Source organism: Protopterus annectens, chromosome 10.part0, assembly GCF_019279795.1.
Source record: "Protopterus annectens isolate FY-2018-M chromosome 10.part0, PAN1.0, whole genome shotgun sequence".
NCBI lineage: Eukaryota > Metazoa > Chordata > Ceratodontiformes > Protopteridae > Protopterus > Protopterus annectens.
The window spans coordinates 1,408,439,893-1,408,466,566 of record NC_056744.1 but is presented as its reverse complement, the minus strand read 5'-3'; the positions used below and the strand labels follow the sequence as shown (position 1 = coordinate 1,408,466,566).

General features: G+C 41.4%; 1 protein-coding gene across 1 annotated transcript in view; it reads right to left on the bottom strand.

Annotated features, from left to right (window-relative positions):
* Positions 1 to 26,674, bottom strand: part of LOC122814288 (dynein axonemal intermediate chain 3-like) — a 948,661-nt gene that overhangs the window by 107,500 nt on the left and 814,487 nt on the right. Inside the window, exon 11 of the mRNA XM_044086878.1 lies at positions 21,678 to 21,769. Coding sequence (XP_043942813.1) covers positions 21,678 to 21,769 — 92 coding nt within the window. The remainder of the gene's footprint in view (positions 1 to 21,677; positions 21,770 to 26,674) is intronic.

The window sequence follows — 26,674 nt, the reverse complement described above, 5'->3', positions numbered from 1 at the left end:
ACAGTTTCTTCCTTCTGTTGTAGTTTGTTTATGTCAGAGGACCACCAGATTGGCTTCCTTTTTTTGGAAGATAGTGTCTTGGTTGTGTTTGGGCTAGCACGATCCATGCACTCGTGTAAGTGCTTATAAAGTGCATTTATGTAGGATTCAGCAGTCGTAACTGTACTGTCCATCTGCATGGGTGTCATGAAGTTCAACACTTCTGTCTTAAGAAGCATGAAGTTGGCTTTGGAGAAATTTTTTACTGCGGTTTCCTTAATGGTGGGTGGGGGTGGGATGCGGATATCTAGGGTGATTAGCTTATGGTCGGATGTGACCAACGAGGAGTTGACTTCAGGTGTGGGACACCGGTCACTCATGTTGGTAATGACTAGGTCTAGGATATTGTTGCCCCTGGTGGGGGTGTGGATAAGTTAATCCAGGGCATTGGAATTTATGAATTCCAGAAAGCGTTGAGCGAAGAAGTTGGTACATGAGTAGTTTTCCCAGTTAATGGTTGGGTAGTTGAAATCACCCATTATTAAGGTGTTTGGCTGAACCCTAATATTTTCCAGTATATCAAGAAAAGAGCTACAATTTGGATTGCAGTTTTGCCCAGAGTTAGTTGCACTTGGATAACCTTGGATGCATTATGCTGCACTACTAGCCTGGAGGTGTGGATATCCTTAATGAATAGAGGCACACCTTCACCTTTGGTGTTCTGGTCCAGGTTAGATGGCCGAAAAGTGTGGCATAAGTTATAGCCTGGTAATGCAGGGGTGCTCTCTACAGCCTTGAACCAGGTCTCAGTCACTGCACAGATATCGATGTTCTCCATTTTAAGTAGTGCCTCAAGTAAGTGCATTTTGAGATTTAGACTTATAGCTCGGAGTAGTATTCCTCAGAGTTTTTGCTTGCCTGTTCCTGTTACGGTGGTAAATTTGTCATTTGAACCTTGCCTAAAAAAGGCATCTTTGTTATGTTCCATACGATCTTTATAAATAGTTCTCCAAAATGTATCTACTTCCTCTTTTTTTGGCGGATTTTCAATTCCTTTTACCTTATTTCCCAATTCTTTATAAAACTTTTTTGGGTCATCAATAAATTGCTTATTTTGTAATTTCTCTTTTATTTATCTATGTATCTTCTAAGTTTTTCCGCCTGTGCTGAAATGTTTAGTTTATTTGCGATAGTGCACGATAGCTCCTGGTCTGTTCTAATACTGTGCATTGCTTTAATCACATCTATCTTTCTTAGTATTTTTGTTGATCTATTCCCTCTTCCATAATCTTCTAACAGTGACATTTCTTGTCTTAACTGCTTTATAGTTTTCTCTGTTCGATACAACCATGATAGTATTCAATTTCTCCCCTTCCTTTCCCTCACTACTCTGTGTTCTTGTGGTAGAACTTATTAATCAGTTATTAATTTAGCAGCACAGTAATATATCCTGTTTACGTCTATTACATTGTATGGATCTCTATGGACAGTCCTAAGTACTGCATTCATTTGTTTTATCAGAATTCTTACTTTTTGGGTTTTATTGACTTCTGCAGTCTATTTCTCTTATTGATCTTAATATATCTAGCTATGTCCATTAAATCAAGTAACTCTTCTCTGCTCATTTTCTTCCAAATTGAGGGCACATCCTTTGTTTTCAGTTTCCTGTGGGCATTCTATAGAAAGTTCTATAGCATCTTCCTGTGGCACCTTTTCTTCAATTTCATCCTGTGTCTTCTGTTGCTCTGTCATATGGGAACTCACTGGCCTATCACTCCTCAACATTGACTGCCTCAGTTTCCACAGTCTCCCATTCCTTGTGGTCTAGCTTCAAGTGAACATTTATACTGGTTTCCTGCAGAAGGCTCCAAAATATCTTGATATGGCACCTGACCAATTGCTTCCTGTTTCACTGGTTTTCTCTTAATTTGGATATCCACTGCTCTATCCTGTTGTGGTGCTTTCTGTATTGGATTTTCTACACTGAATCCTTCTCTTTTCAGGTGCTCCATAACCTCAATTTCTATTTCTTTGACTTCTCCATTACTAATCTCTTTTTCTACTTTTCCTCTTAGTCTTATTTTTTTGTATTGTAAAGTTTTCCATATCTGGATTCCTTTGCCTGTATTTCTCTTTAAAGATCTTTGGTGTTGCTCTTTTTGTATTGGTTAGTTTTGTTTTTTCCTTTGCATAAATATTACACTATTTTAAATCTCTTTTCCTTTCCCATGTCCATATTTCTTCTTCAAATGTCTCCTGATCTTCTTGCTTTTCCTTATTCTGGGGACTCGCTTCATCATGCTGTGATGTAGTCTGTGTTAGACCTTCTACATTAAATCCTTTACTTTGCAGGCACTCCAACTATTTCTTTAACTTCTGCTTTAACAATCTAACAATGTAGAAGGTGTGATGGACATCCATGTTAAAGTACTTTAGCCAACAGTGATCACTCTACTTTAGTGAAGGGGTGCAAGTTCATAAAACAGAGACAATTATGAGGGATTTTAAAAAAGGTGGATTATGATGTGTTAGGTGGTGGTGGTCAAAGACATGTTAAGACAGGGGAGAAAATTGAGGGAATAAACACAAAATGCCAATGGGCCAGAAATGGAGTACTTAGGACTACGGACCATAGTGCAAGAAAAGGCTAAAGGAAATGAAGGCCAATGTGAAGATATGGATGATACCTTTCAACCTCTTAGAGCAAGAAATCTGGACAAGGCCACAAATAATCGGGGAACAAAGGCCCAAAAATGGGGACTTTTTTAAACAGCGATCTTACAAACTTAGAAAGTTGATGGAATAACAGGTTTTGCATTAGCATGACATTTCTGAAGGTTATAAAGTCTGAAACTCAAATTTCTGCCATTATTTTCTGACTTCAATCCTCAATAATATGACAGTAAACCACAATTTTATGAGTAACACACCAAAAATATGAATAAAAATGTGGACATTCTGTGAAAATCTGGAGAGTTGAGATGTATGTTAGGAATTAGGGCAAAAGATAGGACCCAAAAGAAATGGAAAGAAAGGGGCTATAAGGTGAAGAAGGCACAATACAATAAGTCTAGTACAAATGCAACAAAAATAGTAAAGGCAGCAAAGGCTAAAGCTGGAAGGAAGTTAACAGAAGAGATCAACAGGTGAGGCACGCTCTTTTTTTTTTTTTTTTAAGGGAGGACTAGAACTGGACAGGCTGAGCAAAGATGGGAAGAAAATCACAGAAGACTGAGAAAAAGTAGAGGTATTGAATTAATACTTTGATTTCATCGTCAAAAGGAAATCAAGGCAAGAATGCCATGCTGGGAGGGTGTCAGAATCAGAACTGTAAGTACAGTGGACAGAGACTAGGATATACAGAGAGGACACTTGGAGGCAATGGACTACCCTTTGGGAGGATAAAGCAAACAGTCACATGGACTACCTACCAGAGTCCTTAGAAATGTAAACCTTGTGTAGGCAAACCATGTGACAAAGTCTTTAACAGATTGCTGACAACTAGTTGACACCAAGTGTGCTACCCCTGTACAAAACAGGAGCAGAAAAATCCTGAGAATTAAAGATTCGTTACTTTAACAACAGTGACAGGAAAAGGTAAGGACAGAATCCTGAAGGGAATCTGTTTGCCTACTTAAGGATAACTATATCAGGTACAGCAACTAACACTGGTTTAGAACCAGAAGGAATTGACAGACAAACGTTAACCAGTTTGATAAGGGAGTATCAGCAGATGTAATCTATCTGGACTTCATCAAGACTTTTGACTCTGTCTCTCACTGGAGGCTGACAGGAAGATTAGAGGGTTGAGGAACTGCATAGCTGAATGTTAGGAGAAATAAGGTGGAGTTAAGAGGAACAATACAATGAATAAGGAAGGTGTCTAATTAGACTTCATTAGTCATCAGTCCATTTCTTGTCAGTGTGTTTCATACATATCTTGTGGAAAGTGAACAAGATCAATCTTTTTGGTAATGCCACAAAATTATGAGCAAACTCTAATGAAGTATTTGGAAAAGATGACCAAATATGCTGAAATGTGGCAGCTGAGGTTCACTGAAGACAAACGGAGAGTACTGCACTTGGGCTACAGCAACCATGGTGAGAAGTATCAGCTGGTGGAAATGTAACTGAAGGCAACAGAACAATAAAGAATCTGTGAGTGTTGATCACACCTGAATTGGATCTTCAGGAGTGGAGTGAGAGGACAGTAGCTTCAGCTACCAAAATACAAGGGTGTATCCCAGGGGTACAGACTCGGGACGCAAAGGATAATACACCAATGTATGCTCATGCCACATCTTGAGCATTATGTGAAATTCTGGAGGCCATAATAGGAACAACTAGAGGAGCTAAAGCTCCTGTCAGTTGAAATCAGAACAGACTGGAGAAATGATATGGGTGCACACAATTATGTAAGGGATATGTGAAGAGGTTGTCCTTAACATGAAGGATAGGAGAAGGAGTAAGATGAACCTCTTCATGGATCTACAAATGTACTTTTTATGCATGGTTTGTAGACCCAATGGATCTGCAAATGTACTTTTTTATGCATGGTTTGTAGACCCAATGAATAGACTATCAAAATGGACAGTGGAGCTAGAAAACAAGAAAACATTCAAAAAGGCATGAGGCTGACTGGGAAGAGGTAAGGGGGAAGACAGGAAAGACGTGCAAGTAGAATGCTATTTATCTTTATTATTTTACTTGACATTTGCTTACCAGGAAAGTCTGACTGGCATGAGACCTATTTTCAGTGGAGGTCCAGGGATAAAGCTTCATTAAACTGTTTACATAATTAATACATGTGATGTGACAGATCATGCAGAAGTACAATGTAGTATGCAGCAAACAGATTACAGGAAATCATGATACAAATTAATAAAGTATACAAAAAATAAAACTACACAAGATCAGTATAATCAAATATAAATAATATATATCAATGAATTAAAAATCATGCAGAATAAAGCAGGAGATTAGATAAAACTGGCAACATATTGCAGTATTGCATACTGGCAACAGTTTTATGCAGATGTATTTCATTAATGTGTTATTTGAATATATACCATTTATTACTTCTATTTTTCCATGATTGTAATCTTTTCATTGTTGTTTTACTAACAGTTTCATTCAATGCAATAGTACTGCTCGATATTCTTTGTTACGTGTATCCATTTTTTTTTCTTTCTGCATGTAATTTTGTGGAGCTTTTCTCCCAGGACATCTACTGAAAATGGGCTCATTCCAGGCCCAGTGGACTTTCCCGGTTAACAAATACAATGAATAAATAAATAAACATCAATGGAAGATGTAGATTAGTCAAAGGGAAATAAGGTGAAGTAGAGTAAAAGTGGAAGTACAAGTAAAGTAAAGATAAAGAAATATACAACAACAGAGAGAGGTAGAGATACTGAGAGAAATAAAAGGATGTATAGCAAGAAACAAGGAAAGATGATGGAATAAAAAGATAAGCAAAAAGAGGAGGAATATATTTAAAGTGCAAACTACATACGTTTACTGTCGATTTCTACCATTAAGGAAATGTAATGGTGTTTAGTGGTGTAATGCAATGCCAACCACACACTAGCTGACACAGATGAGCTTGTTTCAGGAGGTTCATAAAGACTGCATTTTATTGCAGGTATCCATGTGACACTGATGGGACATGTATGACTGTGGACTATGTACAAAGAACTTATATACTCACCATAACATTCCATGTGTGTTGTCCATTTTAATTCTTCCTCAACTGTTGGATTTAGATTCGACTTGGCTGTTACTAAAGCTCGTGGTAACCAAAAAGATCTCGAGCTTCTCCCTTACCCAATGTATACTTTAACCATTAATTTGTATCATGATTTTCTGTAATGTACCTCAGATCTTGTTTGCTGGTTAGCATAAAGTAATACTTGCTAATGTATATGCATACGTGTGTGTGTGTGTGTGTGTGTGTGTGTGTGTGTATATATATATATATATATATATATATATGTATATATGTATATATGTATATGTATACATAGAGAAAGATATATATTTATATATATATATATATATATATATATATACACACACACACACACACACACACACACACACACACACACACACACACACACACACACACACACACACACACACACACACATCCTGCAGAAGGAACTATATCTCAACATTAAGGACAGTGGTGTCCTTACAATATCTTGTTCTTCTGGGAGTCTGTTGTGATAAGGGTTGGTGGGTGGGAAGTTGAGGAAGAATGAAAATGGTCAACACAGATGGAACATTATGGTGAGTTCATAACTTTTTTATCTGATTGTGACAAAGGGAGATACTGCCAGCCCAGCTAGGTGGAAATTTGTAAATAATTACGTCATTGGTGAATATCAAAATTATTTGTGTAAGATGCTTGTGCTACAAATGCATTAGAACTGTATGTCATGTTTGTTAAAATGGTATTTTATAAAGTGTTTGTGCTTAAAATATAACCACAGTGTGCCCTACTGCAAAAGAACAGAAATGTACATGCACTATTGTAACTGTTTGAATGTCAATATTTTAACAGTGGAAACTGGAAAATAGGAGGTTAACTTCAGAAATAAATAACTGATATTAAATTACTTTATGGCTGCGCCATAAACGATGGTCTCTTTCAGTTGCAATGCAGCAAGGAGACACAATGTCTAAAACTAGGGAGCTTTCTGTATTAACAACAACAAGAACCATTCACCACAACATCTGCCTATCTGCCTTGCTTTGATGAAGTAAGTTTCTAGGGTGTAGTAACTCTCTTTGATACAGTCAGAAATATAGCAAAGCTTAGTTCAGATATTTTTCTTTATTTATTTGAGACTGTCCTGCAATGTTGTTTTAAATATTTCTTGTGATTTTGAATACTGATGTCACTGTGATATATACTGAGTATTTTCTTGTTCTTTTATTATTTATTATTAAATATATTTAAACCTATCATTCTAACTGATCTGTGTAGAGATATTTTAAGTTTTTAGAGTACTTGCATATTTATTTGGAGACACTGTGTTGGCCACTCCTAATAGCCTTGCTATTGGTCACACTCCCAATTGTATTAATATTAATATTACACAGTAAGACTGGACACCATTTGTTAAAGGCCTTAAAGTAGCTGATAAGGAGCTGGCTGGTGGCAGTGATAACTACCTTATAGTCTGGGCAAAAAGGGACATAGCTAGCAAACCTGTGTCAGCCTTTCCCAGGTGTGTGTGTGTGTGTGTGTGTGTGTGTGTGTGTGTGTGTGTGTGTGTGTGTGTGTGTGTGTGCGCGCTCAAGTCAAACCGCAAAGAGTGTGTGTGCCAGCTACTTAGGCAGGGACATGAAGCACTTGTTAGACAGAGAGGGTGGTGGAGTTCTTGGCTTGGCCACTCAGCAGAAATCTCAACTCTATAGCTGTGCCAGTAGGGAGTCTTATTGGGGACCTGGTGAAAGAGGGAGAAACAAGCCCTGGACTAAAATGAATTTATGTACTCACCATAATGTTCCATCTGAGTAGTTATACTTTATTTTTCTGCAACCTGTGGGTATTCGGATCCATATCGGATCTGAGCAGGCAACTTTTTTTCTAGCATCTGCTCTGAGCTCCTCCCCTACCCATAATGCACTACCATCTCCTACCTTCCCTCAAATCGAGTTTGCTGCAACTAAATACATAAGCAACTCAGCCCAATGAACCAAACCTGTATAGACAGGACAAGGTCCGGGGGAGGGAAGGTTGCAGAAAAATGAAGTATAACTCCTCAGATGGAACGTTATGGTGAGTACATAACTTCTTTATCTGAAGTAGTTAACTTCATTTTATCTGCAACCTGTGGGACAGAGTCCCCAGCTACTCCAATCCTGAGAGGTCCCTATGGAAGGATATTCCTGAGCACCGCAGAGCCAAAGGATGCTCTACCCCTAGAAATCAGATCTAATTTGTAATGGGAAATGAAAGTATGTGAATTGGCCCAGGTCGCTGCTGCACAAATGTCGTTCAAAGGAACCCTAGACCAAAAACCAACAAAAGTCACCATGGACCTGGTAGAGTGAGTGTTAACAATACCAGGAGGAGATAAACCTTTTGCTTTGTAGACATGCAAAATGCAAAGAGTGATCCATCTGGCCAAAGAAACCTTAGAAATAGCCTTTCCCAGAAAGGCTTTGGAAAAGGAAACAAACAACTGGTCAGTCTTGCGGAATGATTTTGTTTTATGAAGATAAAAGCAAAGTTGTCTATGAACATCTAACAAATGAAGTTTGTATTCACCCTTATTTTGGAAGTTAGGAAAGAAAACAGGCAGATTAATGGACTGGTTTATGTTTGCTTCAGATGCCACTTTGGGTAAGAAGGAAGGATTAGTACGGAGAGAGACCCTATCCTTATGGAAGACCAAATAAGGAGGCATGGCAGACAGAGCTTGAAGCTTAGAAACCCTCCCAGCAGATGTAATGGTGACTAGGAAAGCTGTCTTCCAGGATAAAAATTTGAAATCCATCGAAGCTGCAGGTTCGAATGGAGGAGTCACCAATGCCTGTAGGACAAAGGTAAGGTCCCAAGGGGGCACTGAATCCTTGACAGGAGGGCGCAACAGAAAAGTGCCTTTAAGAAAGGCCTTACACAGCCTAGAAGGGGCTAATGCAATGTTGTCTTCTGCAACATGAAAATTAGAAATGCCTGCCAATTGTACTTTCACTGTGGAGGAGCTAGCTCCCTACTGAAAAATGCCAGACAAGAAATCCAATACCGCTGGAACAGTGTTGTAAAGGGATCTAGATTTCTCTGTGAGGCCCAAATGGAAAAATGCTTCCATTTACTGCGATAAAGTTTCCTAGTAGAATCTTTAAGAGAAGCCACCAGTATGAATTTAACCGGGGATGAAAGACCAGGAGTCCTGGCAATCAACGGAACTGGAGCAACCAAGCTGTCAGCTTGAGGCTGCCCAGGTCGGACGGGAGGACACCCGAAGGATGGGAGATTAGATCCGGGCAGGGATCCAGAACCCACGGAGAAGCTAAAAGATGAGATCAAAGGAATGGGAAACCAAACCTGATGAGGCCAGGACGGGACAATGAGGATAACTTTGCACCGCAGTTGGCAAGCTTTCTGAAGAAACTTCAGAATGAGTGGCAATGGTGGGTAAGCATACAGATGCCTGGGGGGCCAAGCATGGACTAGAGCATCTCTGGGGGCTTCCCCTGGTGAAGGAATCAGAGCGAAGAATTCGCTACACTTCGCGTTGGAAGGAGATGCGAAGAGATTACAGCAAGGCTGACCCCATGCAAGGAATATCTCCTCCGCTACTGACTGTTTCAGAGACCACTCATAAGGCATCAGAATAGCCTAACTCAATCTGTCCGCTAAAATGTTGGAGTGCCCCGGGATGTGCTTTGCTATCAGAAACTGACCGGTGGAGATTGCCCACTCCCACACTCTCATGGCCTCACGACATAGGGGATAGGATCTGTTCTCCCCTGCTTGTTGATATACCAGACAACCGACATGTTGTCTGACTGAATTGCAATCAATCCGAGAGGAAGGACAGTGTGAAAGGCTTCCAACGCTAAAAGCACTGCCCTCATCTCTAGAACATTTATGTGCAATTTGGTCTCTGACTGGGACCACGTGCCTTGGACTGTCCTTCCCAAACAGTGTCACCCCCACCCGAGTTGGGAGGCATCCATGGTCACAGTGGCTTGAACTGGAGATGACACGAAGGGACATCCTTCTAATATCTCTGGTGAATTTAACCACCAAAGAAGGGATATCCTGCAGATGTGACTGATCCTGATCAGAAATTCCATGGGCAGGTCTAGCCAAGACCACTGAACAGCCAGAGTCCATTGAAGAAACCGCATATGAAGGCACGCACAAGGGAGAATTGATATGGAGGCAGCCATGGAGCCCAGTGCCCGGAGAACCTCGCTCGCCTTTGGAGACTTGAAGTTCGCTATCTGAGCTATGTGACACCTGAGGTGTAAGATCCTGTCTGGAGTTAAGAATACTTTCATCTGCAAGGTGTCTAGCCATGCCCCAACGAAGTCTAAACCTTGTACTGGTTGCAATTGGGATTTCTGAACATTGACTGTAATCCCCAATAGATCTGCCAACTGGATGAAGTAGTCTCCGGCCAGAAAAAGCAGACGCTTGTTGGGCGCAGCAAAGAGTCAGTCATCCAGGTAAGGAAATACCTGAATACCCTGAAGCCTCAGATGAGCCACTACAACTGCCATTACCTTGGTGAACACCCTGGGGGCTGTGGTGAGACCAAAGGGTAGGGCTCTGAACTGAAAATGACTGGCTCCCAGCCGGAAGCACAGAAACCTCCTGGAGCTTCTGTGGATCTTGATGTGGTAGTAAGCATCCTGGAGGTCTAACGAGCACATCCAGTTGCACTCTCAGAGATAAGGTAGAATGAACTGTAGGGTGACCATCCGGAATTTCTGTTTGGCTACAGACAGGTTTAAAGTTGACACATCAAGAATGGGTCTGAGGTTCTCCCATCTTTTTTGGCACTAAAAAGAACCTTGAGTAGATGCCTGATCTCGACTGGCCGGGGGGGGGGGGACCGGTTCGATCGCTCGATTAAGAAACAGCTTTGAAACCTCAAGAGCTGCGGCCTCCCTGTGAGCTAGTGGAACATCTGAGAGGTGTTTTGGAATATTTGGAGGGGCAACAAATGGGATAGTGTAACCTCTGGATATAATCTGTAACACCTAGCAATCTGTTGTAATGGACTCCCATGCCATTGAGTGTAAAGACAATATTCCCCCAACTGCCTCCAGAGTAGGACAGCCAGGCAACCCCTCAGGGCTGCTGACCAGGTCTATCAGAAAAAGATTCCCTAGACCCAAAATTCCTGGGACCCCCTCTACCTCTGGGTCATCGTCGATCCTGTCCCCCTCTGCCTCTGGGGGAATAGCTGTCCTGAGAATCCCAGGAAAACTGAGATTTTCGGAACCACATCTTCTTTTGCCCTCTGATTCCTAGAGAAGGACCGCTGAGGATTAGAGAAGCGGATCCCAATTGCAGACAAAGTCTTCCTGTCCTTTTCGCTCTGGACAAGTGTGTCACGTACTGTCTTCCCAAAAAGGGAAGAACCGTCGTAGGGAGTGTTAATAAATGATGCCTTGAAAGGGTCAGCGAACTGACAAAACTTGAGCCAGGCATGATGCCTCATGGCTATGCCTGTCCCAGGTCACCCTAGCTGCTCCTTCCTTGGCATGGGAAAGGAGCCAAATAGACGTGTTTGAGACTGACTTCAGAGTAGACATTTTCGCAGAGAACAACTGTTTGTCCTGCGGTGATAAAGACTCTGGGGGCGACTCAGCGAATTCTGATGCAAGGTCTCGCTGAAGCCAGATCACATGTGCCAAATAGTTCAGCACACGGATTGAAAAGGTCGCTGAGAGATAAATGTGCTTCCCAAACCTATCCACTGACCTGGACTCCTTGTCTGGAGGGTGGACTGAGGAACTCTCCTGTGCTAGTTCCTTCTTGGTGGCTGCTGCAACCAACATAGCATCAACTGGGGCTCCTTTTGACCAAGGTTGTCTGTCGGAAGGGGGAGATAAAATTTTGTCGGGGTGTTTGGGGATGGGCTCTACAGTGTCAGGCTCCTTCCATGCCCGCGTGGTGATAAGGTCCACCAAGGGGTCCGCTGGCGGGGACACCCAGGAAGTAGATGGGCCCATGTCAAAGGCCTCCAGGAACACTTACTCATCCACAGAAGGTTTTGGTGCTGACCAACCTCCCCTCTGGCAGAGGATCTCCATGATTTCTCCAAAGGAGATGTCTTTGGGAGGTGACCTGGGGGAACCTTCTCCTTCATCTACGTCAGTGTCTGTAGTGAGGGACTCCGAGGAGTCCAAGTGCCTCCTTTTGCACTTGCGCTTACTATGACCCTCTTCAGTGGGACTCTCAGAAGAGGACTCGTGAGCCACAGGGGGGTTCCTCAGGGGAAATAACCTGGGGATTCTCTGGCATGGGCTGTCCCTGAGACAGGATGAAGGGAGTCGTTGCCAAATCCAGGGGCGTCTGGGTGGAATCTGAGGGGATGGGCTGGGGTCTCAATCCCTGGGAGAGAACCCTCACCAAAACTTCGAAAGCCGAAGGACAGCGCACCTCCTTGGCACCCAGCAAGGAAGACACCCTCCCTGGATCTGAAGCAGGGACATGAGTTGAAGCAAGGGTAGCCTGAGGTCCGAGGAAACAGGTCGGATCCGACAAAGGCGGAGCCGAAGAATCCATTCCCTCAGGTCTGACTCCCTGTCCACGACTCCGAGAGTCACTCAGATCCGAACTAGTCGGATCTGAGGAACTCAAGGTAACAGCCAGAGTCACGGTTGGGGGAACTGTCGGCGCTGAGCTACCAGCTCTGAAAATCCTCAGATCCAAGAACCCCAAAACCGAAGCAACTGGAGAAGGAGAGATGGGGTGGAAAAAGGGCACGGAGGTCCCCCCTCCAGAGGGAGAGGGGCCTGACAAGACTCCCATATGTATTTGGGTCTGAATGAATCTCCGCATCATCCTGTCCATGTCTAAGTCTGATAAGCTCCGAGTCGATCGCGAAGAAGCCACCAACTCGGATCTGGCTGGTCTGTGCAATGAGGGGGAGGAAGGCCTTGTATCCAACGGTTCCAGTGAAAATCGAGGAGACTGGAGCCATGGAGAAACTGGCCTCATGGACTTAGAAGGGGGACTAAGGAAGAGCTCCCTGTCTGGGGATCTCTTGTGAGGTCTGTCCCTTTTCTTGTCCCCATCCTCCTTGCGCCTTTCTCTGTCCTTCTCCTTGTCAGTCACACTGACTGTAGCTTTTTCCTTGCTTGACCCAGCACCAGAAGAAGAGGGAGTTTGAGTCCCTGTCTGGGTGGGAGGTTGAGTACTAGGTACCGAGGCCATGGCAGATTCCAGCATGGATATGGGGAGAAGGTCTTTAGCTACTAATTTGGCCTTCCGATCCCTGAGGGCTCTAGGACTGAACCCAGTGCAGATTGCACATTGTGTTGACAAATTTGATACTCCCAAACAAATAACACACAGAGTGTGACCATCAGCTGGGGAGAGCTTATGGCCACACACTGTGCATTTCTTAAACACAGATTTTGGCTGATCAGCCATGGTCCTGCACCAAACACCACTTCCTACTAAGCCACACACACAAAACACACATAGGGGAAGGGCAGGTCTAACAACTACTCTACCGAGTTTAAAACAAAAACTTTTTTTTTGACTAACCGACGAACTATGCTAGTGGGGGAGGAAGGGAAACCATTAACTCAGACACACTAAGAGACTAAGTATTAATAAAACTTACTATCCCTGTGCTCAGAGCGAAGGAGACCACGATGCACACTACTGGCACGGCAAACGAGATCTGAGGGAAGGTATGAGATGGTAGTGCATTATGGGTAGGGGGAGGAGCTCAGAGCTTGGAGCAGATGCTAGAAAAAAAGTTGCTGGCTCGGATCCGATACGGATCCGAATACCAACAGGTTGCAGATAAAATGAAGTTAACTACTTCAGATCTATGGTTTCTGTGTGCTCTTAAGGGAAATTGCATTTGATGCAGAGAGCTGCATCCGGAAATACTGTGTATGTACTTGTTATACTCCCAGTGAACGTCCCTCACTGTTGCAAGTGGTGAGGATTGAGCCTTCTTGATTACTGGTCCAGTGGTGGGGAGTCACACTGATGTTGTCAATTGTCATTCTATCTTCAACTATTAGAACAGTCCCCAGCTACATAAAATCTACTATAAGGAAGAATATTCATGAGCACAGCTGAGCCAAAGGCTGCCCTATCCCTAGAGACCAGATCCTGTTTGTAATGAGTGATAAAGGTATGAGGATTGACCCAGGTTGCAGCTGCACATATGTCATCCATGGAAGCCCAGGAGCGAAACACTGAAGAAGTTGCCGTGGATCTAGCTGGATGTGCTCTTTACCCATCTTGTTATAGATAAAAGAAATGCAATCCATCAGCCATCTGGCTAGAGTTACCTTTGTAACTGGTTTGCCCAGTTTCACATCTGCAAAAGAGATGAAAATTTGATGTCTTCCTGATTTGTTTTGTCCTATGTAAGTAAAAATGTAATTGTCTCTGAAAATCCAATAAATGGAGCATATATTCACCTTTGTTTGCAAATTTAGGAAAGAATACTGTCAAATTAATTGATTGATACTGGATTCTGACACCACCTTGGGAAAGAAAGACACACTGGTATGTAATGTAATTCTATCTTTATGAAAGATCAATTAGGGAGGTTTCGATGACAATGCTTGAAGGTCTGAAATTCTTCTGGCAGAGGTAATGGCCACTAGAAAGATAGTTTTCCAGGTCAGGAACATAAGATTGCATTTAGCTGCTAGTTCAAAGAGGGAATGAATTAAGGCCTGCAATACCATGTTCAAGTCCCAAGGATCCTTATATGGGGTTATCAATAGGAGACTACCTGTCAATAATACTTTACAAAGTTTAGAAGAGGCCACAGAAGAATTTTTAAATCCAATATGAATTTTAGATACTGATGCTAATTGAACTTTAATGGTAGAGGAGCTAGCAGTCTTATTAAAGATTAATGTCAAAAATTTCAATATGCTACATACCGGAGTTGGAAAGGGATCAATGTGTTTTTGTTGTGCCCAGCAAACAAACCTTTTCCATTTACTTGTATAAAGCTTTCTTGTAGATGGTTTATGGAAAGATAAAAGAATATGACGGACAGGGGAAGAGAGCACAGCATGTCTGGCTATTAACGGAATTGGAGAAACCATGCTGTTAGTTTAAGGTATGAGATATCCAAATGACCCATATTGGTCAGATGCGACAGCAGGTATGGAATCAGATCCAGAATCCAAGATTGGCAAAGTAGATGAGGAAGGGGAACCAAATCTGCTAAGGCCAGCAAGGTGCAATGAGGATGGCTTTGCTCTTCAACCTGGCAACTTTCGGCAGAAATTTCAGAATCGGGGGAACTGGCAGTTAAGCATAAAGCAGACCTGGGGCCAATCATGAAGTACACACATCCCTTGGTGACTCCCCCTACTTAGGGCAAAGTAGATTCTGCATTTGTTGTTTAGGGGAGAAGCAAAAAAATTGGAGCAGGGCTGGCCCCATTGACATAAAATCATTTCTGCTACTTTCATGTTGAGAGTCCACCCATAAGGTAAAGTATGGACCTGCTCAATTTGGCTGCTATCACATTGGACTTCCTGGGAATGTGCTGTTTTGAGAAAGAGGTTGGATGAGATCACCCACTGCCACACACTGAGTGCTTCTTGATACAAGGGGTAAGCTCTGGTTCCTCTTTATTTGCTGATGTACCAAACTACTGACATATTGTCTGTTTGGATCGCAATTGTCCCTAAAGGGAGAGTGTCCTGGAAGGCTTGCAATACTAAGAGCACTGCTGTCATCTCTAGGACATTGATACTGACACTGATTGATTGTTGGCCTCTTCAGGGGACTAAGCACCTTGGACTGTTTTCCCCAAAAAGTGCCCCCCACCCAATCTGGGAAGTGTCGCTAGTCACTAGGGCCTTGGACTGAGGTAAAATGAAAGGACGGGTTTATAGGACCTGATCTCAGTGAATCCACCACCAGAGGTATCTCTTGCATGCTTGAGTACTTCTTATTTGTGCTTACATGCTCAAGTAAATAATCAATAACTGTGTTGCTAGCATCCATTGAAGAATTCTCATATGAAATCTTGCCAGAGGTACTAAGAGTATGGCAGCTGACACTGGCCCAAAGGATTGCAGGATCAATTGGGTTAAAATTTTAGTACTGTAAATTATTTTTCTGTCCTGAAATTGATAGACTGTACTCTTGAAATAGGAAAAGAAGTTGTCACTTATATTGTGTTGAAGACTGCTCCTGTGAATTCTAAGATTTCAGCTGGTTGAAACTGAGACTTCTCGTAATTTATGGTCATCACCAGATGAGAACAAAGCTGAAGTACCTGATCTCTTGCTCTTGTTAGTAGATGCCTGGTCAGGGTGGAAATGAGCTAGTCATCTAGATATAGAAACACATGTAATCTCTGCAGTCTGAAATGAGCAGCTACCACTGCCATGCATTTGGTAAACACCCTGGGGGCTGTGGTGAGGCCAAAGGGCAGTTCTCTGAACTGATAGTGACTGGCTCCCAGCCAAAAGTGTAAATACCTTCTGGATTGTCTATTCATCTTTATATGATAGTACGCATCCTGAAGGTTTATCTAGCACATTAAGTTATCCTTGCCTAGGAAAGGAAGAATGGGCTGAACCGTGACCATTCAAAACCTTGTATGTTGAATCAATTTGTTCAAAGTGTTGAGATCCAAAATTGGTCTCCAGTCCCATTTTCTTTGGCACTAAAAATAATCTTGACTAAGTTCTGGATTCTGTCTGGTCTGGTGAGACCTCTTAGATGAGACTTTTTTCTTGCAGTTTTTGTATTTTGAGTGCTGCTTCTTTCCTCTGATTGGGTGGAACATCGGGAATTTTGCATACAGATTGGGGTGGAAGGTAAAAAGGAATTATAAAGTCTCTGAAAATAATCCTCTGCACCCAAATATCTTTTGTTACATCTAACCAGGCTCTCTGGTGCAGGGATAGTCAACCCCCGATTGCCTCCAAAGGGGACAATTGGGCTTCCTTTCAGGAGTGCTGATAGGGTCTATCGGAGAAAGAATCTCTGGGCCTTTGGTTTTGTGGGTCTCCACTGCCGCAAGGATGGTGCCTTCCATTAGAGTTCCCCCCTCTGCCCCTAGGGGAACTTTCTCCATGTGTGTCCTGGAAAGGACCCTGAGACTTCCTGAAACACATTTTCTGACCACCTCATTGATTCCCAGAAAAGGATCTTTCTGATAGGGTCTAGCAGAGAAAGAATCTCTGGACCCTTGGTTTTGTGGGCCTCCACTGCCACAAGGACAGCACTTTCCATTAGAGTTCCCCCCGCTACCCTTAGGGGAAATTTCTCCATGTGTCCTGGAAAGAACCCTGAGACTTCCTCAACCACATTTTCTGACCACCTTGTTGATTCCCAGAAAAGGATGTTTGAGGGGTCAAAAAATGTATGCCAACTGCATAGAGGGTCTTTCCATCTTTCTCATACCTGCATAATGTGTCCTTCACTTTTGAGTCAAACAACAAACTGGTTTTGAAAGGCTCTGAAAAATCACATAAGCACATCCAGGCATACCTCCTAATGGATATGCCTGAACCCAATGCCCTTGAGGCACCTTCAGCTGCATGCAAAATAAGCCTCATGGATGAATCCGAAATGGATTGGAGAGCAGCCAACTGAGAGGCCACAGACAACTGAGCCTAAGCTGTAATGGTCCCTGAAAGGGATTTTGAAAGTTCCTTGATCAAGCCCCTTTACAGTCCAGTAAAATGTGCCAAATAGTTCAGTGGCCTAAGAGCAAAGGTTGCTGATGCATAGACATGCTTCGCAAACCTGTCCATTGACCTAGACTCCCTGTTGGGAGGATGAACAGAGGAACTTTGTTCAGCAAGTTCCTTCTTAGTGGCCACCACCATGACCATGGCATCCATGAGTATCCCTTACTCCAAAATTCCTTCCCGACTGGTGGAGCCAGAATCCAATCTGGCCTCTTAAGGACTGGCTCAACTGAATCAGATTCCTTCCACACCCGCCGAGAGACCAAATCAATGAGCTTATTGGCAGACAGAGTAACCCAGGAGGTAAGATGGGCCAACCCCAAAGGCCTCCAGAAATATTGATTCCTCCGGTGAAGGGATGCTGGGGGTCCAACCACCTCTCTACTTCAGGATCTCAAGGATGTCTCCAAATGCAACGTCTTCAGGATGAGATCGTGGGGACCCTTCTCCCTCACTGAAATCAGTATCCTCAGTTACTGACTCTTGTGGAGAATCCAAGTGCCTCCTCATGCATTTTCTCTTCCTAGGGACTTCCTCAGTAGGATGTTCCAGTGAAGTGTTGGAAGAGACTGCAAAACCCGGCTGGGGGTCTGGGGGTCTCGAGCTGGATGTTCCTGTGGTGTAGAATGTTGTGGCTCCAAGCACGGAGACATCCAGGAACTAGACAAGGGGGTAGGATCTATCCATCCTGTTAGAGCAGAAAATAGTCTCTTCATTAGCTTGAAGGTAGACCACTCTGGATAGAAGGAAGATCTCGGCTTCAAGAAAGCAGGCTTCTGGACTGCTGTCTCCCTCCACTCCAAAAGCAATTTCCAGAAGGAGGAAGTTGGAGCCAAGCTATCCAGTGCTGAAGCACTAGGGAGCAGAGGTGGGAGTTGACTCCAATGCCTCGGATTCGACAAGGAAACTTTGGCTCCGAGTGTCATCTGGTCAGAGGACATCTTCAGACCTAAGCCAGATGGATGCAAAATGTTTGGATCCGGGGTTTATGAAGCAACCACAGGTATCAGAGAAGGAGCAAGAAGTGGTGGTGTGGTAGATAGATGGGCCTCCTTACCTGAGGGGATAGGGCTGGTAAAACACCCATCAGAATCTGCACTGAGATACACTTTCTCCTCATTCTGTCCACATCTTCTTCAGTCAAACTTCTGGAAAAATGAGTCGAGGCAAGGGAAGGTGACTTGGATCGATACCACTCCAAAAAAGGGAAGGGAACCCTGCAAGGGACTGGATAAGAAGAAGGAGAATATCTAGTCCTAGGAGGAATTATTGGATCTGTAGTAGTCAGATCCATTGGTTTTTCTTTGTCAGATTCCAGGATGTAGGATCCACCAATTTTTTCTTCTTCAAATCCAAAGAGAGGTACTTTGAGAAGCTTTCATATCCAACTTTGGTCTGTTCCCTGATGTCTTCAAGGAAGGAGTCAAGGAAGTAGAAGGCTTAGAAGACTTTGATAGGGAATCCTTAGTTTTATTCTTGGTTGATTAAACCCCAGAGACAGTTTCACCAAAAGAGGATGGCAATAAACCTTTAAGGATGAGCTTATTTTTCCTATCCACTACAGCCCTGGGATTGAAATTTTTAGAAATGAAATGATCTTCCTGCAGATGTTGATGGCCTAAACAATAAATAGAAAGGGTATGAGCATCTTAAAGAGGCAAGTAGTGCCCACATTAAAGACACTTTTTAAAACCAGCATGTCCTTTCTCAGACATACCTGCAACAAAGAGAAAAACAGTAAGATAAAAGAAAAACTGTTTTTATATAGGGTACAGAAAGGAAAAGAAAGACAAAACCAACAATATTATTACTACACCAACGTGTAGGACAGACAGAAAAAGAGGTAATGGATTACCAACAATGGTAAACAAGAAATACAATAACGTAAAAGGGTAAGGGAATTTTATACACACACACATATATATATATATATATATATATATATATATATATATATATATATATGTACGTATGTATGTATGTATGTATGTATATACATGGGTTCACTTCAGAATCTCAAAATCCTAAAACCTCGAAATTCATATGGTCGAGACCATATGATCGAAGTTTCAGAATTTCGAAATTCTGAACAGAGATCTGCATACAGCGCGGAACAGGAGATTTCCCTTTTCCTCACTGTAGTGCAATTGCAGAGTTGGTATATTTAAGTAGCAGGGGTGTGGGGGTGCAAGGCCCACTGCAGAAACATTTAAATAGTTGGAGGTTTTTACTTGTTTCAGAATTTCAATATTCCAAAACATCGATCATATGGTCTCGATCATAAGATATTGGATGTTTCGGAATTTTGAGATTCCGAAGTGAATCCGTGTGTGTGTGTGTGTGTGTGTGTGTGTGTGTGTGTGTGTGTGTGTGTGTGTGTGTGTGTGTGTGTATATATATATATATATATATATATATATATATATATATATATATATATAGTTTAGTTATATATAAGTATACATGCTATATATAAAGGGAGATAAATGCAATTATCTTTAAGGAAACTCAAGAGCTATGGCTGACTATGTCATATAGCAGGTAGTGATGTTGGAAGAATAAATGAATGTATTTAACACTGGATGACATTACCGCAGGCAATATGGTTTTGTGCCTATGCTCTGCTATGGGAGATGAAATGATCAGAGCTTTATTTCTGGATTTCCCTGTTCTACTTTATGTATTTGCCACAATCACTCTTAAGGGAATGTGTGTCCTTCAGCATGCACTTTTTAGGTATACTGCCCAACAGAATGAACACTCTCTCTCAGTCTACTGTAACTCAACTACACTTGTAACAGTATTTTGACATTCTCCTTCAGATTCTACTTTCACTTTATCTAACTGGTACCTGTAACTGCTATCAAGATGATGGTTAGGTAACTTACAATCCCATATCATGGATAACAGAATACATTTCATAAACTTTTCTCAGCCTCTTAATGTGGTATCTTATATGCAAATATTCCACACGTATATAAGAGTTTATGTACTATAAGTATGATTGCACTGTATTTTATGCATGTCTTAGCTTGCATTTTGAATATATGATTTCCTCAATGGACTCTATCTTTTAATGTTACTTATCTGCATTTAATCTTATCTTCTGAATTTTCCTATGTACTCATTTTGTATATAATACTGTTGACTGAAACAGTGTGATGTATTTTTTGCTCTTTGAGCTCAGGTTGTGGCTGAAAAGGGTCAATAGACCAGTCCACTTTTCCAGTGAACAAACAGTAAATGAATAAATAAATGTCTTTGTCTGCCTTAATATTTTTGAATTGTACATTAAGCACTTGAAAAACACACCTGCATGCCGCATTGTGATTTCCAAGCATCTTTTTTTCTGGCCCAACCTCTGAATTACTGATACACAAATCATCACAAATCAATGACATGCATCAGCATATTTGGCATAGCATCCTGAGTACTGCATAAATTGTTTCTGAATCTATTTTTTATTTCTGTGGCACGACACCTTGGCACCTCAGATCCCCAATCTGTTCTTGCTGTGACTCACCACTCTTATAGCCAATGTCTGTATTTACAAAGTGTGCAGTACCTAGATTTCCATAATACATGCCAGGATTTGTGGGAGTGCAGCTGAACCCTGTACTGTCCCCTACTACATCATCTATGAGTCACAAAAATCAGCAGCAGAGGCATAACTTACACATCTTTCATCAGATGAGAATCATTTAACAGGCAACAAGCAACAGTGATGTGCTTAACTTTGAAATAAGAGACACTATTTTAGAATTACAGTAGTTCATTGTTGCTGTCCAAGTGTAAGTTCCCTACACCTTGCACAGCACATTCATGAGTATAGGCATGTATAGCATTAATTATCAATTACTACTGATTACGTTAAAGAAGCCTGCTTTGATTATTTTATACTTCGGTACTGCAATGATTAGGTGCAAGTACAACTGTGCATTTTAACACATAAAGACTAATATGTTAAGCTGTACAGAAATAAAATGAAGTCCAATGTATACCGTAGCAGAACTGCTATAATAATTAAAAAATACAGTTATGAGGAACAAACATAACGCAGCTGTGCCTTTGTGTCTTATTTAATTTATGAAGTAATAAAAGCAATCACTTCAAAGATTGGAATGGCTTGAACATTTCTGGTCTGCAGTGGAGGGTTTGTGGTTCATTTCAAGTGTGTACTGCAGAGCTAGTTGGCTTTTATTCTTTAAAGCAAACACATTAAGTACTATTTTTGAATGTTTTTTCAGTACTCTTTTCTACAACAAAGCAATATTTTATAAGTCAGATTTACCAACCTCATGACTAGAAGGATGACGTAATGTCCAAGGAATCTGTAAAATGTGCAGTGTACCATAATCATCTGCCACAGCTAAAAGATGTTGCTTAGCTAAGGGGAAAAAAGCAAAAGGGTCAGCAGACATACAAAAAGCTTGCACATAAATGCCTTCTGTCAAAAACCTATCATTTTGAGAAGTGATGTATAACATACTACAGACATGAAACACAGGATACTCATAAGAGTTGCTAACCTGTAAAGGCATATTCTCATCAGGGTTACAACATGCTTTTGGACACTAGTATTATACGGGGGATCTAGAATGCTGACTAACTCCAGTAGTAATACTGTGGGACATTACAAATATCTATAATCTGCTACCTGCAGATCTTGCTTTGGTCGGATCCTAACAACTTGTTCTGCATAAGAAATGGGCGGTTTTAAATTATCTAAAAAAGTATTAGGTGAACACTCTAGGAGAAACTAACAAGAATGTCTGGAAAGCGAAGGTAGCTCCATGCATAAAACAAATTGTTAGAACTGTAAAAAAACAAGCAGTTTGTAATGGAAACAATCTCCAAACCATCTAGTCTCAACTCACTAGTGAGTGCTAGCTTGAGATACAACTCTGAAGAGAGCAAATAAAAACAATGGGCCAGATTCAATAACACCTACACTATGTGTACACGATATGTATTCAAGAACATTCCTAACACATTTCTTGTGCTTTCTAGTCACTCAGAAAGATTACACTAAGTGTACATGTAGTCTACAGTTTGTGATAACCTTTACAAATCCCTACAAATATTTAAAGCTGCAATAAAATTAGTAAGAAAACTAAAATTAGGAGGAAGAAGGTGTGAGCTACGCCTGTATTGTCTAATCACTTATAACAGTGTGCACTTTGTGTAGGCTTTACTAAATGCTGCAAATGATTCTTTTTCAACAAATTAATGGCACCAAAAAAGGATGAGAAAACCTGTAGTCTGCTATTCTACATGGCACTTCAGGACAGATCATCAACTGCCACTGGCTATGCATTAACATTTGTTTTCCCAGTCAACAAGAAAATACAGAAATAAAAAAAGCTACAGGGAAGTGACTTGAAAGAAAAAGAAAAAAAAAAAAAAAAGAAAGAACAAGAAAATGGAGTGAGTATACTCACTGCAACTGTACGTGTTCCAATAACAAGTTCATTTCTGAAGACATTGCAATGACTATGATAAATCCAGAGGTGGATTTCAGTCTCTCAGCTTCAATTTATTCAGGAGTCAGACATCCTAAGGAATGTGCTGGTGCATTCTTGCACTGTGGTGACTGGACAGAATCTAGCTTATAGAATGGAGTAAATCATAAATCTTGCCAGGCTCCTTTTTGGTGCCAAGAAAATGGGAAGTACAGTTTCTTTAGTCCTACTTCCTGTCGCAGATGTTCAAATTTCACACTGCCTCAGTGGCATATGGGTTCTGTGCCTGCACACATTCCTAAACTGTAGCTTTCTAGAGCTCAGAATTCCAATCCTATCCTAGCCTGTCTTATCCTGTCCTATCACTGTGATAGGGGATTACCTAAGGCCCTTCCAACAGGGGAAACCTAATCCTGTCACACAGAGTCAGTTATTCAGACTTTTAGTGCTAAGTAGGATGATCCAAGAAGAAACAGAAGTATAAAATTGCCTGAAACCAACCAACCAACCAGTTCGCAACCATAAAATACCACCATAAATAACCAAAGTCAACCAATAACACAACACAGATAGATATCATTGAACTACATAGAGAATAAGGGGGATGGTGGGTGCTGCCACTTAGGCAGTATGAAATTCAAACCTCTACTGTTACAGTTAATTAGGATTCATGCAACAGTACTATGTTCATCATTCAAACTGCCTCAGTGTCATATGGGTAGATTCCCAAAGCTTACCTTACCAAGGAGGAGGCAGAAGGATAAGGATCCATGAGACCACAGAGAATGGTCCAAGCAAAGCCTGCCCTGGAACTTGTGAAAGAATCCAATCTGTAGTGCTTTGTAAAGGTATGAACAGAGGACCAAGTTGCTGCCTCTAGAGTCCACTCCTTTCCAGTATGCCACCAAAAAGGATTAGACTTTGGTGAAATGTGCCTTAACCTTGCTTGGAATAGATTTATCATGGGAGAGTAATAGAAAAACAATAGCAGAGAACAACCAATGACTAATCTTTTGCTTAGAGACAGGCCGACTCCTCTTAGCTCCAGAAAAAGAAATAACCAGCTGTTCAACTTTCCTGAACTGCCCGTGGAAATCTAAGGTATGCAGAATAGTCTGTCCCTTGTTTTTAGGCTTTGAAAGGAAACTGGGAGACTCGATGTTTTGATTCACAGTAAATTCACCAACAACCTTTGTCATGAATTAAGGATTAGTGTGTAGAACAACCCTGTCCTAGTGAAAACTTGATAAGGCTGGCCCACCATGAGAGCTTGCAGCTCAGAGACTGCCTTGCAGATGTCATAGCAATAAGCAGTTTTCCAAGTCATGAACCTTAAATCAGCCTGAAAGGCAGGTTCAAAAGGAGATAAGGTCAATATTTCAAAGTGGAGATCCCAAGGAGGAGGAATTTTCTTTTGAGTGGGTCTCAAATGCAATACTCCTTTCATAAACTATTTGACCACAAAAAAAAAAAAAAAAAAGATGAAAGGAGAGAGGAGTCCATGGGCAGACAAGCTGAGATGGCTGCAAGATGCACCTAGATAGATATGTAAGATACGCTATTGCTGAGCAGCTCACACAAATATTTCAAAACCAGAAGAGTAGACACCAGAAAGGCCGACTGATACTGGTTAGGCACCACCTAGAAAACCTCTTCCACTGCTGAACATATAATTTTCTAGTTGCAGGTTTTCTTGCCTCCATCAATACCTGCTACACATCCTCATGGAACAAGTGCCTAAAAAGTATCAAGACAGAATCGTCCAGCTAAAAGAATGGCAATGGTGATGACAAATTTGATAGATATGGACTAATGTGGTTTTGTGGAGGGGAGGCAAACACCTGATAGCATTAACTGAACACTGATGATCCAAAAGGGAACAGAATGCAAGAAAATACTGCTGTTATTGGTAGGTCTTGAACAGAAAGCATTCAATAGATTAAGCTGGGATTTTATGAGTAGGGCAATGGAAGCATTTGCATTTCTTTATACAATTAGAAGGCTATATGAGGGATAGGAGGCAAACATCAAAGTGGGAGGATTTCTCTCTGATATGTTGTATCTGAACAGAAGAAACAGGAAGAGCTGTCCTCTTTCCCCCTTTATTTGTGCTATATTTAGAACCAATGGAAAATAAGGGACTCAAATGCAAGGATATAATTGGTATGGTGTTCAAGAAAAGTTGGCAGATTTACATATGATATTATTTTGTACCAGATAGCACCAGAAAAGAACATCTCAGTTTTGTGGAATATTCTGAGACAGTTCTGTTTTTTCTTTTCAGGATATAAAAATAATGAAGATAAAACAAAGGTTATAGCTATAAACTATGTCCTCACACATGAATTGGTTCAGCAATACCCATATTTATGGGGACATGATAAAATTAAGTATTTAGGAGTATGGACTGAAAAGTATTCAGATATAGCAGCTAAGGGTATGTGGGAAAAGACTAAACAAAAGATAGTACAAAAAATGAAGAACTGGAAGCTCTTGTCTAAGAATATGGATAGCAAGATACAAGCAGTAAAAATAGTTTTAGTCATTTTAGTTTTATACAAAGGTCAGACATATTTTTATCCACCGAATGAGATGCTGTTGGCAGTAATTAATAAAGAGTTGAAATATTTTATTTGTGAGGGAAGAGGGCAAGAAAGTTGCTCCTCCCAACAGAACAAGGAGGCTTAGGATTAACTGATTTGAAGGGATATTTTAGATCTACACAATTCAGGCTGTTATACATAATGCAAGCATAAAACTACAGTTCAAAGTGGAAAGGGTAGATGTTGAAGCATGGGAGTAATTCAAGAAATAAGGAAAGAATGGAATTTTGGATGCAGATCCTTAAGGAAAATGGCAACAACCAAAAATAATATAAAATTCGTAAAGCAGCAGAAAGTATATGAAGAAGTAAGCCAACATGGGAATGGAGAAAGGAGGGTCTGTCATTAGCAATATCTGCAATTATGGGTACAGAAAATAGACAAAAGGGGGCTGGAATTAACTGGAGGAAGCTGGCAAAGGAGCCTAGGTATTGCGAACAAATAATTAGAGAAAGACAGGTTACAGAATGGGAAGAGGCCAAGAAGACATTTGGATTGCAGGCTAGTGACTGTCTATCAGGGATTAATATCAAAATATAGACAAATAAAAAGGGATAGGGGAATCTTAAATGAAAGACCTGAACTAACCAAATTTTTAATTGAATGTAGAACAGAATAAGAAGTTATGTACTCACCATAACGTTCCATGTGAGTTGTTCATCTCACCTTCATTCTTGACTGACAGGTTCGGAGCCGATCCATCGGCTCTGGTACGGCTGTATGCAAAGCTCGAGGTCTTCCAGTAGCTCAAGGCCAAGCCCCTATCCCAGGATGCACTGCGAATTACCTCAGATCTTCTTTGCTGCGTGTACTATAATTATATAAATGAGCTATCTCCTATGGAAAGGAAGAAGACATTGAGCAACTAGGATGAGACCAACATCTAGGTCATCTATCAGCCAGGAGGGGGAAGGAGGGTGGGACGTAAGAATGAAGGCGAGATGAACAACTCACATGGAACGTTATGGTGAGTACATCATTTCTAAATGTGAAGTTGTTCAATCTCACCGTTCATTCTTGACTGATGGGTAGCATTCCAAGCACCATCAATCTCAGGTGGCTCACGGGAGTACATTCTTCAGGACCGTAGACCCAAAGGAAGCCCTGTCCCTGGAGACCTTATCAACTTTGTAATGAGTGATAAAGGTATGAGGTTTAGACCAAGTGGCTGCTGCACAAATGTTATCAAGGGGCAATTTGGCTTGGAATGCAGAGGATGCAGAAACT